The sequence below is a fragment of the Gossypium hirsutum genome, chromosome A12 (genome assembly GCF_007990345.1).
Source record: "Gossypium hirsutum isolate 1008001.06 chromosome A12, Gossypium_hirsutum_v2.1, whole genome shotgun sequence".
NCBI lineage: Eukaryota > Viridiplantae > Streptophyta > Magnoliopsida > Malvales > Malvaceae > Gossypium > Gossypium hirsutum.
The window spans coordinates 109,273,014-109,292,483 of NC_053435.1; the positions used below are offsets into that span (position 1 = coordinate 109,273,014).

The 19,470-nt window shown below is 34.6% G+C and overlaps 3 protein-coding genes across 3 annotated transcripts; 1 reads left to right on the forward strand and 2 right to left on the reverse strand.

Annotated features, from left to right (window-relative positions):
• Positions 1-1,881: 1,881 nt before the first annotated feature.
• Positions 1,882-6,393, forward strand: LOC107939293 (RNA-dependent RNA polymerase 2). Its single transcript, XM_016872603.2, has 4 exons — positions 1,882-2,592; positions 3,008-4,902; positions 5,177-5,327; positions 5,430-6,393. The coding sequence occupies exons 1-4, from the start codon at positions 2,053-2,055 to the stop codon at positions 6,285-6,287; spliced, it is 3,444 nt and encodes a 1,147-aa protein (XP_016728092.1). The 5' UTR covers positions 1,882-2,052; the 3' UTR covers positions 6,288-6,393.
• Positions 6,394-6,640: 247 nt separating this feature from the next.
• Positions 6,641-15,262, reverse strand: LOC107939294 (exocyst complex component SEC10b). The gene is made up of 25 exons (XM_041083876.1): positions 15,008-15,262; positions 13,742-13,810; positions 13,350-13,604; positions 13,190-13,264; positions 12,646-12,747; positions 12,234-12,284; positions 12,050-12,155; positions 11,686-11,796; positions 11,363-11,454; positions 11,072-11,240; positions 10,904-10,980; positions 10,689-10,787; positions 10,519-10,609; positions 9,951-10,036; positions 9,688-9,861; positions 9,161-9,214; positions 8,963-9,091; positions 8,782-8,874; positions 8,542-8,688; positions 8,135-8,232; positions 7,826-7,910; positions 7,487-7,545; positions 7,281-7,379; positions 7,113-7,196; positions 6,641-7,026 (listed from the first exon to the last, which is right to left on the reverse strand). The coding sequence occupies exons 2-25, from the start codon at positions 13,808-13,810 to the stop codon at positions 6,948-6,950; spliced, it is 2,484 nt and encodes an 827-aa protein (XP_040939810.1). The 5' UTR covers positions 15,008-15,262; the 3' UTR covers positions 6,641-6,947.
• A 949-nt stretch (positions 15,263-16,211) lies between these two features.
• On the reverse strand, positions 16,212-18,552 carry LOC107939274 (RING-H2 finger protein ATL48). Its single transcript, XM_016872577.2, has 2 exons — positions 18,276-18,552; positions 16,212-16,552 (listed from the first exon to the last, which is right to left on the reverse strand). Exons 1-2 carry the CDS (start codon positions 18,349-18,351, stop codon positions 16,380-16,382), a joined length of 249 nt encoding a protein of 82 aa, XP_016728066.1. The 5' UTR covers positions 18,352-18,552; the 3' UTR covers positions 16,212-16,379.
• Positions 18,553-19,470: the final 918 nt, after the last annotated feature.

Sequence of the window (19,470 nt, forward strand, 5' to 3'; positions counted from 1 at the left end):
AAAACTAATTTACATTAACAATAGAATCAGTCTATGGAATGGAGGTTTTATAAAATGTTATATTTAATGAACTTATTTCACCAATATATGCATTTACATGTTACTCCAAAGTAAGTCAATTTGTTTAGGCTTAGCATATAACAATCTTTTAATATATTATTATATATATGAAGGTTTATTTTCTGTAATTTTACATATCAACTTTTGATTTGATTAAAATTATTAACATAATTATTGATGTAGCATTATTTTGTGTTTATATATTGCATATAAAAATACTTATATTTTTCTAATATAAAAATAAATTAATGTATTTATTTATTTAAATGTATATAATAGAATCAAAATTAAAGTTTTATGTATAAATTTGAACCACAATCAAAGTTTCATATGTATAATTACACCAAATTAAAATTAATGTATTAAATTAAACATTAAATCAGAATTTATGTATTATTTTAAGGTGTACCCCTAAATTTTTAGGATATAATAAAATAAAAGCAAAAAATAAAACCATTTGATAACATTTTAGTTTCTTATTTTAATAATTTCCTTAAAAAAAGAAAACTACTACATTGTTAGGGTAAAATTAGAGGCGTGCATGGGCTGAGCCCAACTAAAAATTTAGGCCCATTTGCTAGGCCCAGACCCAGGCCCGATCCAAAAAATAAGCCTAAAATTTTGCCCAAGCCCGGCCCGAATAAAAATGTTAAAACTCGAGCCCGACCCGACCCGCCCATATTAATTTTTATATTATTTTTATATAATTTTAAAAAATATGTATACTTAAATAATACTAAAATAGATGCAATTTAACAAGCAAATGTCTCTAAAATAATAACAAAATTAGCAAATATCTTTAAAATAATAATAAAATTAACAATAAAATAAGTTTTATATAATATCCAAACAATAATAACAAAATAGTAGCAATATAATAGTAAAATATTAGCAAAATAGGGAGAAAATAATAAAAAAGTAATATTAAAAAAATAGATTTTTTTTTTCATGTAGTGAATTCGAGCCGGGCCGAGCCAGGGCAAAAAATGCCTTACCCAAGGCCCGACCTGTTTTTTAAACAGGCATTATTTTTTTACCCTAGCCCATTTTTCGGACCTATGTTTTTGCCGAAACTCTCCCACATTTCGGGCGGGCCTTCGGGCTAGACCGGGTGGCCCCGCCCATGCACACCTCTAGGAAAATATATCATTAATCACCTAATTATTATTTATTATTGTGTTTCTATTTTGGTAATAAAACTCTAAAAATTCCAATTTCATCACAAACATTTTAAATCATTTATGTTTTAATCACTCTCGTGAAATGGTTAACGAAAATGATAAATGTGACCTATAATAATGATAAATGTGATCAATCTCAATTCTAAATAATTCAGTAAATTTAATCATCCATATTTACAAATGTTATCCTCAACTGTATTTAATTAAATAATTTTCCCAACATCCTGATTCTATCATCTCTACCATGAAAAGTAACGGCATTAATGGAAGCCTGAATCAAGTCCAAAAAGGTTCCACTTCAAGGATAAGTGGTGGGTTGATGTTATTGCATCAACCCAACTTTTGTTATTTTCATTTGTAGGCATGATGTTTGGAGAATTGGATTTTGCGAATCAACAGAAACACAAATAAAATCCTTTTGCATTTTTTTTATTACCATACTAGATTTTAGGAATGAACATATAATAATATATAAATATTGAGGATCAAATATGTTATTATACCAGATAAAAAAAATCACATCGTCGTCTCTTAATTATATTTATATTTAAGGGAAACAATTGGGTGAGTAATGATATAGTTAATAGTTTTTTTTTATTTATTTCCGATGCGTATATAACTCCAATTCCAAAGGATAAAAAACCTTGGCCCAAGTTAAATAATCATAAAACTTCTGTGAAAAAAGAAAAAAAAAAGTAAAGGAAAAAAAAGGGTGTAAACCACCGCGCCACTAGCCGGCAGTAGTAGACTGAAACCGAGGCAAAAGCAAACACTGGAAGGCAAAGCAAAACCTTGTGAGAGAAGAGAGGTGATGGATGGTACGGAGATAGAGAGACCCACATTACGGCTCACCAACATACCCCAAACCGCCGTTGCCAAAGACCTCTTAGACTTCTTCGAGTCCAAGCTCGGCCCTGATTCCGTCTTCGCCATTGAAATCTCTACCGACCGCAACAACTGGAAGTCTCGTGGTTTCGGCAGAGTGCAGTTCGCTGCTCCCCAAGCTATGTCCGATGCCCTTCGTCTCTCCCGCCACGATCACCTCCTTTTCAAGTCCCATTCTCTTAAACTCTCTCGAACTTATGATGACATCATCCCCAGACCCATCAGGGCCGACCATAGGCTTGATGGTGGAGTCCTTCATGCGGGTTTTATGTCTAGTGATGATTGCTTGCGTGTCTTGGAGCGCTGGGAGGGTGTGAGAGGTTGGATCATGCCCGAGAGAAGGAGATTGGAATTTTGGGTATGGACCGATGGAGAGTGTTACAAGCTTGATTTTCTGTTTGATGATCTTTTTGAGACTGTTGGCTGCTGCTTCGATGGCTCTGCATGCAATGCTCTTCTCTTGAGGGTATGCTTTTTTCATCATCGCTACTAACCAATTACGTGTTTTCAGTCTATTACATGGTTGGCTATTTGCAATTTTGAGCAGTATTTCATGTTTACTGTCATTCTTTTAACGGGGATTTGTTATAAAGATTTCATAGCTAGAGAACTGAAACAACCGAGCTTATTCATGTTATGTGTACTTTCCAGTAAGCCTATGTTTGCAGTTTATTGAGCTTGTTAATATCATTTTGAACAAGAAAATTGCACTTATAGAAATATCATTAATGTTTCCACCATGGAGTTAATTGATTTCGTAATGCCATGGAAGAACTAGTATACAATTATTTTAGATGTAATATACTGCTGAGGTACATATGTTGAAAACTATTAATTGTGTTAATTGTGTGGAATGGTTTTTGGATAACTATTGTTTCCAGGTTAGGTATGCTCCAAGGACATATCGGAAAGTATCTGGGCCGAATGTGGCTTCCAAATTCAGTACGGATCGGTATCATATATGCAAGGAGAAGTTTGACTTCCTTTGGGTTCGAACAACAGATTTTTCAAGGATAAAATCGATTGGGCAATCGACTTCGTTTTATTGGGAATTTAATGCAGGATTTTCAATCTCGGATATGTCTACATATCTCCCGTGTTATAGAGAAGACATCCAATCTCCATCTTTAGAGGCCAGGGGAGAATTCTCATCTCCATCAGAAATTGTTCCGCTCGTAAAGTTCCCATCAGATTCCAAGTTAGCATATGAGATCCTTTTTCAGCTCAATGCCCTTGTTCATACTCAAAAAATTAGCATTGCTGCAGTGGACACTGATCTGATTGGTATCCTCAGTGTCTTGCCTGTCGAAACTGCTGTAATGATTCTGCAGAAGCTTCGCCTGCTGCAGTCCCCTTGCTATAATCCCGTTTCATTTGTGAAAGCAAAATTACCTACGGGAAAAAACTTCCGAATTCCTTTATCTGTTTCTGAAAGGTTAAAAAATCACAATGTCATGAGCTGTCATAGAGCCCTAATTACGCCTACAAAGATTTATTGCTTGGGTCCTGAGCTAGAAACAGCTAATTATGTGGTAAAGAACTTTGCAGAATATGCTTCAGATTTTATGAGAGTCACTTTTGTTGAAGAAGATTGGAGTAAGCTTTCTGCAAATGCCATTTCTACTGGTGTGCATCTGGGTGTTTTTTCTAGACCTTTCAAAACAAAAATATATGACAGGATATTGTCTATTCTTCAGAATGGAATTGTTATTGGAGATAAGAGATTTAAGTTTCTGGCATTTTCTGCTAGTCAGCTTCGATCGAATTCTGTCTGGATGTTTGCGTCCAATGATGAGGTTAAAGCAGAAGATATTAGAGAATGGATGGGATGCTTCAAGAAGATACGTAGCATATCTAAGTGTGCTTCAAGAATGGGTCAATTGTTTAGTTCCTCGATGCCGACTCTTGTGGTCCCTGTGCAGGATGTGGAGATTATTGATGATATTGAAGTTAAAACTGATGGCATTAATTATTGCTTCTCTGATGGTATAGGGAAAATTTCTCTGCCTTTTGCTAGACAAGTTGCTGAGAAGTGTGGATTGAATCACATTCCATCGGCATTTCAAATAAGATATGGTGGTTACAAAGGTGTCGTTGCTGTTGACCGTAACTCCTTTTGGAAGATGTCTCTGCGTGATAGCATGCTAAAGTTTGAATCTAAAGTCAGGATGCTTAATGTCACCAAATGGAGTGAGTCCATGCCTTGCTTTTTGAATCGAGAAATTGTTACTCTCTTCTCCACCTTGGGCATCAAGGATGAAGTTTTTGAGAGAATGCAAGAGGAACAACTGTGTCTGCTGGGCAAAATGCTAACAAATAGAGAAGCAGCTTTGGATACCTTACAAAGTTTAGGTGGAGTTAATTCCAAGAACATTCTGGTTGAAATGCTTCAGTTTGATGAGCCAAATGTCCAACCTTACCTCTCAATGATGCTTCAAGCACATTATGAGAATCTACTGTCTGATCTAAAAAGCAGGTGCCGTATATTTGTTCCAAAGGGCCGGATCTTAATTGGTTGTTTGGACGAAACTGGTACACTGAATTATGGTCAAGTTTATCTCTGCATAAAAATGAAAAAAGCAGAACTAGAATGTGCAGACCAAAGTTACTTTCGCAAGGTGGATGAGGAAACAGCTATAGTGATAGGAAAGGTGGTTGTCACAAAAAATCCTTGCCTTCATCCCGGGGATGTCAGAGTCCTTGAGGCTGTTTATGAACCCCAACTAGAAGAGAAGGGTTTGGTGGATTGCCTTGTTTTCCCCGAGAAAGGTGAAAGGTATTTTGGTTCACGGTTTAACTTAACTCTTGTTTTCGTATTCTTCATGGAAAACTCAATATACTCTGCTCCCCTATATGAAATAGTTGCTACCACGTGTTTGTTCCTATCATTTTCTGATCTTGAGGTCACTTACAAGATTTTGTGTTTGTCTTACTATTCCTGGAGAACAATGTGTCTGATGCCATTTATGGCAACAAGAGGTGGTTACTCTTGGTTATTTTTGGATCTTAAATAGATTGGTGTGGCTAACGCCTACAATTTGATCTTGTAGACCGCATCCAAATGAATGCTCGGGTGGTGATCTTGATGGGGACCAGTTTTTCATAAGCTGGGACAAAGATCTCATCCCATGTCAAACTGAGCCGCCAATGGACTACACTGGACGAAGACCTCGGATAATGGATCATGAGGTGACCTTGGAGGTAGTTTGAAACTGAGCTGGAATTTCTGATGTGATGAAACTTGGGAAGATTTGTATTTAGTTATTTTTTTTTCATCCTTATCCTTTGCTGAAATTTTTGCAGGAAATTCAGAAGTTTTTTGTTGACTACATGATCAACGATACTTTGGGTGCCATTTCTACTGCACATCTAGTGCATGCTGATCGTGAACCATACAAAGCGCGCAGTGAAAACTGTCTAGCATTGGCTACTCTTCACTCTATGGCTGTTGATTTTGCCAAGACAGGAGCGCCGGCTGAGATGCCTCGTGCTCTGAAACCAAGGGAGTTTCCGGACTTCATGCAAAGGGGAAACAAACCCATGTATACTTCCTCTGGTGTACTAGGAAAACTGTACCGTGCTACAATCAACTCCACAGTGCAAATAAGGTCAAAGTTTGTTTGGACAAAAGAGATGGCCGAGTTAGCTTATGATCATGACCTGGAAGTAAATGGCTTTGAGTCGCTGATATCAGTTGCGGAGACCCATAAAGAGATGTATGAAGAGAGAATGAGCTTGTTGATGAGTTATTATGATGTAGAGTACGAGGATGAGATTCTGACAGGTAACATGTACAATAAAGCACAGTTTTTGCTCCGAGACAACCGGAGATATGGAGAAATGAAGGAACGAATCGTGTTATCTGTCAAGGACCTACAGAGAGAAGCTAAAGAATGGTTTAAGAGTAGCTGCAGCAAGGCTGATGAGCATCAAAAACTTGCCTCAGCATGGTATTATGTGACATACCACCCGAATTACTTCGAGGAAAGGATGAATTCCTTGAGCTTTCCATGGATTGTTGGAGACATTTTACTGAGGATTAAATCTCGGAATAAGTTTCTGAATAGCCGAGAAATTCAGAGAAACCGACCGAAATTCGATAATGTCTACATTAAGTCCCCAAGAAGGCATACTTCAGGTGATGAATCATCCATGGAATGACCAAATTTAATAATATTCTCCTGTGAATGTAAACTGCTGTCTCGCTAATTTGAAATGATTTGAAAGGATTTGGGTAGGGAAAATCAAGGCATTTAAAATTTAAGAACTGCAATTTTATTTTTATTTTTATTTAATATATAATTAAAATAAATCTAAAAATTTAAAATAAAAAATTAATATGAAAAAATTATAATGAATGGTCCAAGATTGTGGTAATATTTTCATCTTGGCTTCTTGTTTTGATACTCTGGATGATAATTTTTTTGAGAAGATACAAGTTAACATTTAAATTAAAAAAATGTAGTATTGTATTCAGATATATTAAATTAAAAATGATAAATTAAGTAGGCATAGAAGAAGATTCATTTTGTATTTATTGTCACCACAAAGTAAAAGTTGTGTAGACGTTAGGCGGGATCATTTGGATATAATATTAAATCTCTGCGTCACGTCCGTCATGAATCTCCTTGAATGCTAGAAATGAAAACTGACAAATCAATATCCTAATATGTATTCTGTATTCTCTGGAATCAGCTCTTGCTTGGTATTGGGGCCTCAAAACCAAGGAAAATGCTTGAGTTGAGATGATAAATTGTCCAAAAACAACGACAAACAAAGAGAGCTACATATTTGAATACCAACAACAACCCCACCTCTACATCAACTAGAACCCGACCATAAAGAGCTGAGCCTAGATGCAAGCTTCGCACTCTTGTAGTCTTCTCTAAGCTGAATAAACCTGAATTTCAAGCCAAACCCAATGTCATAACACATAAAAGTCTCAAAGTAATTTGCAAAGATGAATATCAATAGCATGAGCTATACCTTTGTGCATCTTTCCGGATACTAGGTGTGCCCTCAAACAAACTGGACAGACTTTCAGGAGCAACGATAAAAACATTGGCCAAGCTGAGACAAAACAGTTACCAATGAAATACAGGTTTAAATGTCAAAAACAGTGGTCCAAACTTTTTTGAATTCAAAATTACTTACATTCCAAGGAGTTCAAATTTCTCATCAACAGAAGGAGCATTAAAACTACGCACAAATTCTCCATACTCTGTTATGTCACGCTTCAGTCTTAGTCCTCCACTGCAAATTAGTAGGTATATAAATGATTCAAAAGTCACATGCAAACGAAGCACACAAGAGGTCCTCACTGTTAAACAAAGTAGAAACATTAGAGCAAGGTCAAATACCTCGGATTAAAAGTAAACTTCTGCCAATGATTAAGTAGTCCTTTGTACAAGCGATTTCCCTGAAAGATATAGGATTCACAGTTTAACTTTTCAAAATGTAGTATATTCATTAGTAAAAACAGAAACAGGAAAAATGATAATAGACAAGAAAAAGAAACTTAATACCACATACCACAAAACAAAATTACAGAAAATAATCAAGGGAAATTTTACAAGTGCATGCATATCTTTGCCTATAGCATGCAAACTAATCTTGCTTGTACACAAAAATTCAGCACACTCTAAGTCATGAAATTATGCACAATATAATCAAGGGAATATTAAATGAAAGCATCATACCAGTTCAGTCAGGAATGCTTGTTTGTTAAGACCCTCTAGTGCAGTGAACGCAGCCTCCAGAACCCGAGAAAGATAAGCAACAACTCTAAACATGGAAAAGAAGACAAGAAAATGAAATAAACCAATTTGTTTTTCATAGCTGCAGAACTAAAGAAGATAGCTACTGTAAACTGGAAAAATGGAGTTTCAATTAACAAGCAGACAACAAAAAAGTAAAAGATAACCAAGCAAAAAATACTATAGGAAATGGAGTTTGATAATTCTAATGTTTCCAAATCGAACCCACAAAAGTTGACTAAAAGGACAAACCTTGTGCAGGCATTTGTAGGACGATGATCCGGAGCCATTCCATCATCAGGTGAGCGGTACTCCGTTGCCTTTTGCTCAGCTGATAATAATCGTTCAACCTACAAAGGATTTTCAACAAGATAATAGCTGATAATTAAGAAAACTGAAGAGAGCAAAATACTAGGAAAAATCTATAAGCTTGGTGAGAAATAAGAGTTAAAAAATAGGCACCATGTAGGGGGTGAAAAGAAGATTCAATGAAAACAAGTAGCTGACACATCAATCAGACACTGCTATGGAAGTCCCACCCTCCAAATATAAGGAAAACTTAAAAAAATTGAGCACACCCGACATTACCGAATCTGACAACCTCCCCAATAGAGTTGTCCAGAAAAATCTAAATGGAAGACTGGATGTTAGTAACTGACCTCAGCCATCACAGTTTCAATGCATTGCTGAAGCCCTTTATAAGCAGCACCCTCTGCACTAGACATTGCTGCAGCCATTTCTTCACAAGAAGCAGCATGAGCACCATCAACAGGCAATAAGAGCCGAGATATAGAATTTGCAAAGTACTACAAATAAAAGGTAAGATAGGTTCAAATATTCATAATACTATAATATTCTTTCATAGTTAACTTCAGAAACAACCAAGAAATGCAACATACTTGCTGAACTATGGCCACGCTACTGCCACAACGCTGTACAGCAACCATGAAAGATCTGAAACTGCTCTCACCAGCAGCTGCTGCAGCTTCTGCCTGCACATCAGGTCATTAATCTTATTTCCATTTTTTTGGTTTAAATTGAACTCAAAATTCATGAACAATGTCATAATCAGGTATTTACCGCAGAAGCAGCTGCAGCAGCCACCCTTCTACTAAGATTTGTACCTAGCACAAACCTTTCCCTCATGGCTGCAGCCTCAGTCAAGCTATCTCTAGCCCGTTCCAGTCCATCAGTAATATATTGGCTGACCTAAAAAATGAGTTAAATTAAGTACCTAGACAAAAATCCAGACAACCAACATGTTTAAAACCAACTTACTTGGTCAAGTAGGCAAGTGAACACTGCTTTTACATTGGCTGCAAGTGTTGCAGGCTGTCAAAGACATTGCAATTCAGTTAATAATTGATCTCATTTATGTCATAATATCTGGTTCTTTTGGTCTCCCACCCTTTTCTCTTTTTACCACACTAGCATTCTGTTGCATAATGCATGCTTAATTTTAATATATCCTATCATGTCACATTAGCTATATTTTATTTATCACAGTCATGGTGGCGGATAAGGCCTCTGAATTGCAAGATTTAAGAGTTTTTAAATCAACGCATTACATCAGCAAGCACATTAAGAAACCCACTGGAAGGTTAAGATTTAGACAAAACTTTAAGAACAACAACAATTAATAGTTAATACATAATAGAAACATTCGAAAGCATCTCTTTTTTTCCTTAAAACCCTTTTTTTTGGGTGCTAACTGCTAAGCCAATTCTTATATGCAGTGTCTCTCTTGAGCTGCAAATACTACACAATTAACAGAGCATACCTCTGATTGGTGGATAAATTATTACCTGAGACGAAAATAAAGTGCATCTGGTTAATGCTTCTTCATTCCACCGTACAAACTCTGTCACAACTGCAACAGATATTTGCTGATGCGAAGAAGCCACTGAAGTCCCTTTAGAGCGCCCTATAGTTCCAGTTGAATCAGAAACATTCTGGTTTTCAGCACGCAGTTCATCCAACTGCACCAGATCACAGATGTTACAAGCTGCAAGAATGAAGCAAATCAAGCACTTGAACTTTAGGGAACAAGCATGGCAAATTCACAAACCTTTGCTTGATACAGTTGTCCAAGAGATGCTTGTTCATGTTCAGGATATTCATCCACGTGAGATGAAAATAGAGACTCTGTGAGACCTGTAACAACAAGCAATTTCGTCATTACGGTGATAAAACATGAAAAAATTATGTAAGAGCAATTGACTTTCTACTAAAATCTTATTGTTAAATTAATACATGTCAATGGTCATAACTTTTGATAAGGTTAGTAAAACAATTATCTATTCAGATAAAAGAATTACATATGAAAGAATCAAATCCAAAACAACCTTTGTGAATTTGGACAACCTCACAAAATATCAAGAATATAATGTTACATCATATCGCTAGATTGAAACCCCATATTGTACATTTGATTAAATTTTCTAATTCATCCGACACAACCATCATCCATCACTTTAGTTTATTTTTTATTTAATCCCATCAACATTTCTAAATGACCATGTTCAACCATATAGTAGTTAACCAATAATTGTATTTGATTCCAATAGGTATTTAAAATTATAAAAGGAATATGTACTACAAGGAGATTTGCAAAGAAGCTACTGTCATATGGTTACCTTCAACATCCAAATCACCACATCCAACGGCTCGTAGCTCTCTAGCAAGTTCCTGGGTCTTCTCATATGCCACAGCTAGCATTCTCAAATACTGAAAGCCTCAAGTGGAATGTGTAAAGTTAAAGTTTGTTACTTTTAATTATGGATGCATTTTCTGTAGGTTTACTCACCAATAAAAGTCCGCCTTCCTCCATGGGAGGAGGATTCACAAGAGATGGCTTCAGTAATAATTTGTCTAAAAGAGCAGTAACTCTCTGCTCCAAAACTCGCTGCATATGCATAAGAAACCAAATATAACTAGAAAACAGGTAGATATAATGGGATTGCATATAAATTGATTAAATTCAATAAAAAGGGAACATGAAGGACTGATTCTTCAAGGAACCTGAACTAAAATTGACATAACATCATTAGGAGACGGGAATACTGCCATAATTGTTGCTGCTTCTTTGCGCACAGTATCTGCAAGATAAACAGCAAACACATGACATGTTTATTGGTGAACTAAAACTCTTGACTTAAGGATCGATCAATACACAACAACTCTCTCAACCTGTGATTTCTTTGTATAATGAAGAAAGCCCACGAGCGACATTGCTAGGACTAGCTTGAGAACCCTGGTCGCCAAGAACTAATCTGGTGTCTGAATTCATGATTTCTACATCAATGAACATTGGACGGGTTGCCACATAATGTTGCATGGCACTGCTGCCCCTGTTAAACTGCATTTATGGAAGAGAAATATTCAAAATTGGTTAACAAGATTCCTGCTCTAATAGAGGAAATTAATACTTGAATTCAATTTTATAGAGGATAAACAACTACATATACAATCAATTATTACCTGAGATAAAATTTTAGCACATTCAGACATGGTAGACAACTCCCTTCTCTGTGATGCAGCATCAAACCGAGATAACAATCTGTTCTCCAATTCTACAGAGAGTTCGGAGAAGATAAAGTCAGAGAGACCATTTATAACACGGAATTTTGTGGATTCCCCCCGGCCCCCCTTCACGATTTAATTCTAAAGCTTCTACAAATTCTCGAGATAACAAAATCAACTTACAAAATTTACATCATAATCCACTAAAACTCACTCATTTATCATTCTCATTTATTGAACAGGTTTCATGTTAGGCAAGTATAACAAAATAGTTAACATACCATTGCAGTACTCCTGAAGATTAGCAACAGCAACTTCCAATCCTCTGCTGGCAGTTGCACTTCCCACAACTGACGGTACAGCTCTGGCAATATCCTCCTCAGCAAATGATCCTAAAATTAACAAAATGACATGAAAGGTAAAAACTATTCATAAAGCATAAATAGATATTTAAGTTTTCCAGTTACGGAAATAAGTTCCTATAGTCAAATATGTTACATTTTGCCAGTTACAGTTTAGAATGGTCATATCAGATACATTGTATCACATTCAGTCAGTCAGTTTTCATGTACAGATTTGGTAACTCAAAGAGCTCAAGAATAATGCGCAGTAACTAAAGCTTTTGAAAAAGTGATGTCATCTTACGCAATTTCTGTGCAATTGAAGCAGCCTCAGCAACACGGCTGTCATCAGAAAATAGAGGTGAGAGTTCCATTAGATCGCCCGGACTGCTGTTAAACTCCATCAAGTACTGCAAGGTATTAAATTGTCAAAGCGTTAAAGCAACTTAAGCAACAGATAGCAGATAAAACACACTAACTCAAAGTACCTTTACAAGCTCTATGGTCTGACTAGCAGTTTCACGCTGAGCATCTGCACTCTGACAAGAAAGTACCAAATAATGCATTCAGGGAATGCCATAAAAAACTTCAATTTTTAGCAATAAGATCCATCACATGATGACAACCAACTAGGATCAGACAATACTGGTTAATGCAGCCAATACAAATAGAGCTTTGAAGGCTCTGGTTACCATAAAGAAAACTGTGAATAAGGTAAAATGAAGCATGCTTTTCATTGATTGAATTTAGAGTATTTATAGAGCAATATTCAGCAAACAAGAATTCAAAATAAGAGTTTAAAATGAATCAAAACACAATAAAAGATAATAATCTAATCACAAAATATCCTAACAAAGGAATTTAAAAAATTTTACTAAGTCATTTACTGTTAATTCTTACCTGCAAATGATCTCCTATTTTCGCAGCAGTCTGCCCAACACTTGAAATACGTGAATCCAGTCTCGCAAAGCTGTCGAACAATCCATCTACTCCTTTTTCCAGCTGGAGAAAAATAAGAAATAAAACTAATCAGTTTATAACCCAATGGTAACTCATATTTTTTGAAATTCACTTTCACCAAAAAACTTGAAATTTGAAAAATCCAAAACTTTTGAGCAGATTTTTGACATAATGGCATAGTTCCATGTTGTTGCTGTTCAAGTCAAGGCAGGGTGCTCCTTTTTTTTTCTTTTTTTTTTTTAAAAAGACCTTTTTATCTCAATATTCACTATTTTGTTTTCTTAAAGTCCTTACAAGCAAAAATCAGTGAAACTATAGGACTTCATCTTTCTTTTTTTAGTTTTATTATATAGAAATATCCAAAAGACAAATACTTTCTCTAAAGTAATGTTAGGCATGAAAGAAATAATTACTTCTTTCTTGTAATAACATTTCCACATGAATGCTTCAAAAGAAAAGGTGTGAAGGAATTCTGCTGACACACCTCAGTTAGTGTCTTCCGGTGCTTAGCATCTTGAGTAGAAACCTCTTTCTTGAGATTGTGGAGTCTTCCATCAACCTTCATCCCATATCAAGAAAATAAAAACATCAATATGAATCCTACAGCTTTTGCCAAACCCAACACCAACTATTATAGAATAGACCTGCTTTCGAAGATCAATCAACTCTTTACAAGAATCCTTGAACAGTGATAGCAAAGCATCTACTTCTGGAAATAGAGGGATAGAGTCTCCTTGTGCAAATTTTGCTGCATCGGAAGAGGCACGGGCATGTCCATTTGGTAGAGCCTCAGTCCCACCAAGGCCATGTCCACCTGCTGTATCTGCTTCTTCTTCTTGGAAAGATGGCAGGAGCTCGTTAACCAGGTTCCCAAATAATGCATCAAATGAAAAATCACCCTGCCAGTTGACATTCAACCATAAAGTTATCCAAAGGCATCCAATGAGAACACTAAAAGAGGCTCTGACAGTCTTCTTTTTGGCCAATCACAATCTTTAACTAATGGAAAGCTTAAATCGGTGGTTAGAATCATTACCTTAAAGTCATCAATGTCCAGGATGAGTGGAAGATTACTTACAGAAGAAGATTTTGACCTCTCTGGCATCTATTTGACACAGATTAAATCAAACAAAAGTAACATTAGACCATAATCAAAGTTCTTGATAGGCAGAAAAGAAAAACCCTAGCAACAGCTTAATTTTAAGATAAGAAACATTAAAAAAAAAATAACGCAAGGCAAACTAAATATCCCATTGTGTCCTAACTTGATCCAGTACATTAATTGCCTTAGAAATAAAAAATAAAACACTTCATTTGGTATATTTCTGTATGGCCCTCCATTTTCTCTGCTACCAAATAGAAACAAATGGGAACAAAAAACTTACCTTCAATACACAGCTTAGTTACAATTCAGTGAATGCTCATCTAACTGTGATCGACCAACTCATAAGGATTCAACTAGAATGCCAAGTGCTAAATTTCTTTTAGTGACAACCCAACAGAAGCATTGCAAAATTACATGAATTACCCATCCAATAGAGATAACTCGGATTTACCTTACTTTCCAAATGAATAACAACAAATCTAGGACCAAAACTAACATGTCTAACTATTTGAAAGAGACCCAATCCCATAAACCACCTAGACCTTTCAGTCATTTGTTGGGGAAACTAACATCATAATTCTTTAACCAGTTGTTACCTAATATACATTTCTTGAGATAAGAATAATTTGTCCTAAAACCTAGTCTTTTTTCATTCGTTCTACAACTTGTACACAATCAGTCCTAAACCTTTTCAGTGTTAAATCTAGCCCTTTCAGCAGCTCTTCAAACGGGAATACTAACCGGAAGCTTACATGGAATCTAAATGTCCAATGTAGATCTTGCGTGGCACCCACTGGTTGAGCAAGAATTTTACCAACCTTTCCTTCCCCATTTTCCCATGAACACCATCAAAATTCCTTATAATATAATAAGTTTTATCCTCTTAAGCTTCAAAGACGGGAAGACTAACCAAAATTGATATCAGCTAGTACTACACGTATATAAAAGACTACCTAGAACTTTATTAAAAAAGATATAACTTTAAAACATATTGCAATTTCATATGAAAAAGTCTTCAATAAATAAAAAGAAGTAAAATGGGATTTTAGCTAGAAGTCAGGCTCTAGGTGAGATTGCTTTCATCAAAATCTCAACATGCAAAAATATATAATCGTGCGGAGCTCATAAAAGAATATAGCTTAAAAGGCGATAAGTAAAGAAATTTGCTGAGATATCAAGAAATTTAGTTGATCTAACCTTGATCCACAAAAATTAAAAAGCTAAATCAGGAGTTGTATTTTAGAAAGAGAGCTGAGCTGGGGACGGAATGGGGAACCAGATTTCAGGGATGGATTGAAGGCACCCCAAAACCAGCGGTGATCTTTGGCGATGAGACTTGATCAATGGGCTTTCTTTTTCTTTTAATCAAATAATGGAAGAGGATTAGCTTTAAGCTTTAGCTACTCGGGTTGAAACGGCTTCCCGTCTTCGTTTTAGAAATTGACTTGACGGATTTAGCGAGAAATGTTTTTCTTTTTTCCTTTTCTTTACCCTTTTTGGATAGGAATAAAAGGTAAATAAATTGTGCACATAAAATTAAAATAATTTTGACGTTAGATGATAATAATAAAAATTCTTCTATGATATTCCAACAAAATTTTATCATCATGATTGCGGGAAAAAATAAAGATAAATTTTAAAATTATACAGAATTTTAATTTAATATATAATTGAAATTTTATTTTTGTATAATTTTATACATAAAATTTTAATTTACTCAATTTTTTATAAATTATTAACACAATTATTTATGTAGTATCATTTTATATCTATATATTGCATATAGAAATAATTGCACTTTTTCAATATAAAAATAAATTAAAGTATTTATTTATAATTGAATCAAAACTAAAATTGCATGCAAATATATAATTGTACCAAATTAAAATTCATCTATACAATTACACATTAAACTAAATTTTATATATAATTTTAAGATAAAATTGATTTTAAATTTAAACAAATATGATAAATTAATTGGATCAAGCTAATTACTGTTTAGATAATATTATTTAGATTAAAATGATTGTGATAAAAGTTAAAGATAATTACTGATTTTTTGAGTGATTAACTAGAATAAATACTGTTTGATGATAGGATAAAATCTGATTAGTCGCCTTCCCGATTTGGTAGATAAACGGACCGTGTCAAGCGAATTAGATTAGAAGGCATAGATTTATTTATTTGACGTGAGAGATATTGTTTTTTTTTTCGGCTTTAGCTTTTATTTCACAGAATTGCGTAACTCAAATTATTTAATATAAAATTTTAATTATTTTTTTCGAAAACCAAAATTAAATTTCGCTGCCCCCTGAGCAGCTGGTTCTTTGTCCCTATCCTTTGGGCCTTAAACAAATACATATTCAACATTACATATACATATGTACTAAACAATAATATCTTAGAATAAGACATGCATAGAGCATATTTAATTTATTCCCAAACTATATCAATCTGAGGGCATTTGCTTTCTTGGTATGATGCTTTTGTTCAACATTTATAGCTATAAAAAGAAATTGCATATCAAAATAAAAACAATATAATGGTTGCAACCAAGAAACTGAGTGTTCTAACTCGATTTCCAGGGATTATCCCCATAGTAGTATGCAGTGCCAACCATAAGAGCAACTGTAGCTCCCTGAACTACCACCCTAGCTCGCATCAGCATCTGACCCAACTGAGAATTTCCTTGTCTAAAACTGATCAACCCCGCAGTGAGCACTCCAGCGGTAATAAGTGCACCTGTATATGCCCAAATCTATTAGAGGCTACGAATTTCGACGACTATTTGTTTCCACTAGCATCACACAGCAAAGAAGATTGTATTGGTTTTACATAAACCCGGGTTCCAGTTGGAAATAACATCTTACTTGGACTCCAAACCTTGACAACATATTAAGATGCTAAACCCTGATATAATGTAAAATACCAAATATAATTCTAGTACTATGAAATATCACAATTAAGCCTGGTAAATGCAACAAGAGCACCAATCAAAAGTCTTAGTAAGCTAATCCCTCAATTAGTTAAGTACGGTTCAGCATTGATTAGATTATGCATTTAAGGTAGCTAACAACATCCTAACGTGCAGCAAATGCCTAAAGCACTACAAGCTATCGAGCTGAAGATGAAAACAAAACAAAGGAAAACAGCAAACAACCTAAACATTAAATGAAGTTCAAAATAGCAATAAATAAAACCGAATTGAACCAAGTTGTAAGCACTATATAAATCTCTTTGCTATTTAATAATCCATCCCAGTGTGAACTCTGCAAGATGATTAGGTAGCCAATAAATTAAATCAAATCCTTGGAAAAAGACATGGAGTTCATAGTATAGAACATGCAAGGAAGGTCATTGATTAGGTTTTGGACACAAGCTTCCAGGGTTCCCAACTCCTACACAGACACTCTTCATGTCTAGGTTTGATAAGAGTGACAGCATCTCACTAACTGATAGTCACACAAGCATCTTAGGATTCAATTCATCAATGGAACTGGTAATGGTATTCACAGTGAAGCATGATCCTTCTAATTGTCATATTATAAATGAAAAGTTGCCAATAACAATTATAATACTTTGGTAAAGACAAATTTGTAAAAATAAAGAAATGCAAAACAGGCAACAATAAAATACCAAAATACAGGATGCTCATTGCTTCATGTTGAACATACAAACTTGGCCAAAAAAACCAATGAAGAGAATTTTCAAAAAGTCCTCTAGAAAATTTAAAAAATAAAAAACTTTTATTTCAAATATTGATATACTATGGATATGCTCACAGGTACAATCTAGTTTCATTCAGTACTAGTTCTATTAACATGAAATAAAAAACAAAGGTGAGACAAAGCAGCTCACTAGTCCAAGAGGCTAGAAACATAAGACCAAGCAAATTCTCAAGCATCAACAGACAATAAAAAGGAGTAAAGCAATACACTCAAATTGATTACAAAGAGTTGGCATCCGATCATCCACGAAAGGTCCTATTACATACTTTGAGGTGTAACTCTAAGAAATTTACGTTAATTTACAGCTCCCATTTGGATAGTAACCACATGAAGCAATGCTTAGTTAAGCAAAAACTCAACATAATCGAGGAAGTGAAGTGTTTTTGCAGCCAAATAAAAGGGCAACTCCAAGAATATGCTACATACACATAACAAATCAAAGCACTTAGCTACACAATTTTCACACTTGAGATTTCATTTAAAGGAATAAAGCATTAGCAATGGGGTTGTTAATTAGGTAGCTTAAACTGGCTATCAGAAACATCAATTTATTAATGAAAGCTTAAAATTAGAAAAACTTTATCAGAAACATCCTTCCAACTATGGATCTGCAAGACAAACTGAAGCAAACAAAAGTTTAATTTCTATAAAATTCGAACCACAAATCTTTCATACAAAAAATAGATAAAAAGCAAGCATAAAATCGGAGAATTTGAAGAGGGGAAATGGAAAATTACCGACAGGGACAAGAGGGTTCCTGACACGCTTCTTCTCCTCCAACAATTCTTCGAAACTAGGTTCCCCCGAACTCATCTTCTACCTTTCTGTATATTCTTCTGCTGGGATCTTGCCGCAATAGCTTTCAGCTTCGGGAAAATTAACAAAATTTCTATGTAGAAATTGCTTAGTGAGCTCAAACAATGGGTTTTGAGGTCCAATGAACTTGACCCAACTGTAATGGAGTCAGGGCCTGTTCAATTTAATGGAGATTGGCCCATGGTTGTTGAGGCTTTGTGGATGGAGACCCAGAGATAGATTGCAGATTTTATTAATTTTTTTAATTGAATCGGTTGGACTGATAAATTGTTTATTTGATTATCAATTTAGTTTTAAAAATATTGATTTACTCTTTAAATTAACATATATGAATTAATTTATTAATGAAAAATAAACAATATAATTCAATTTTTAATAAAAAAAAACTTCCGTGGGAGGAAAGAGTAAAGGCGAAAGCATTAAAGCTTTTAAGCAAAATAAAAATAAAAAAGAAATTAAGATGATGAGTGCAACTTTAGCTAAACACTTGTTTAACTTTTGTGGGCAATCCTTGCTTTTGCTTTTATTATGTTTACTTAATCTTTACTTATACCTTCCACCACCACTTTATCAATGCTTTGCAATTATTGGACTTCACCCCTAAACTTTTGCTAATTTTGGGGAAGACCAACTAACCTAGATTCCCTGCTTTTTCATTTTCATAATTCCCATGTACCATTTTCTTTTGTTAAACAATCAACACATTATTTTATATTTTTATTTCACTTAAAATTAGATTTATCTAAAAATGAAGTTTCAATTCAATTATAAATATGATTTGAAAATTGAATGAGTCCAAATAGAGCGGTCCAATCGGAATATGACACTAAAAGAATTAAAATCTCCTTCTCTAATAATAATAATAATAAATGCGGTGTGGTCCTAAATATAAAACCCAAAGGGTCTTCTCACCCAGATAATATCATCTATATATTTAATGTAGTAGGTGTATCACTTCAATGGGATTTTAGTGGCACGCCAATTCTTAATTTTTCTTTTTGGAAATTATAAATTCGATTAAAATGTTAATGTTTTTCTTAAAATATATATGTATCAAGTCTATTCATTTCACTATCCATAATTATTTTTAAATATATATTTTGATTTAATTCAATT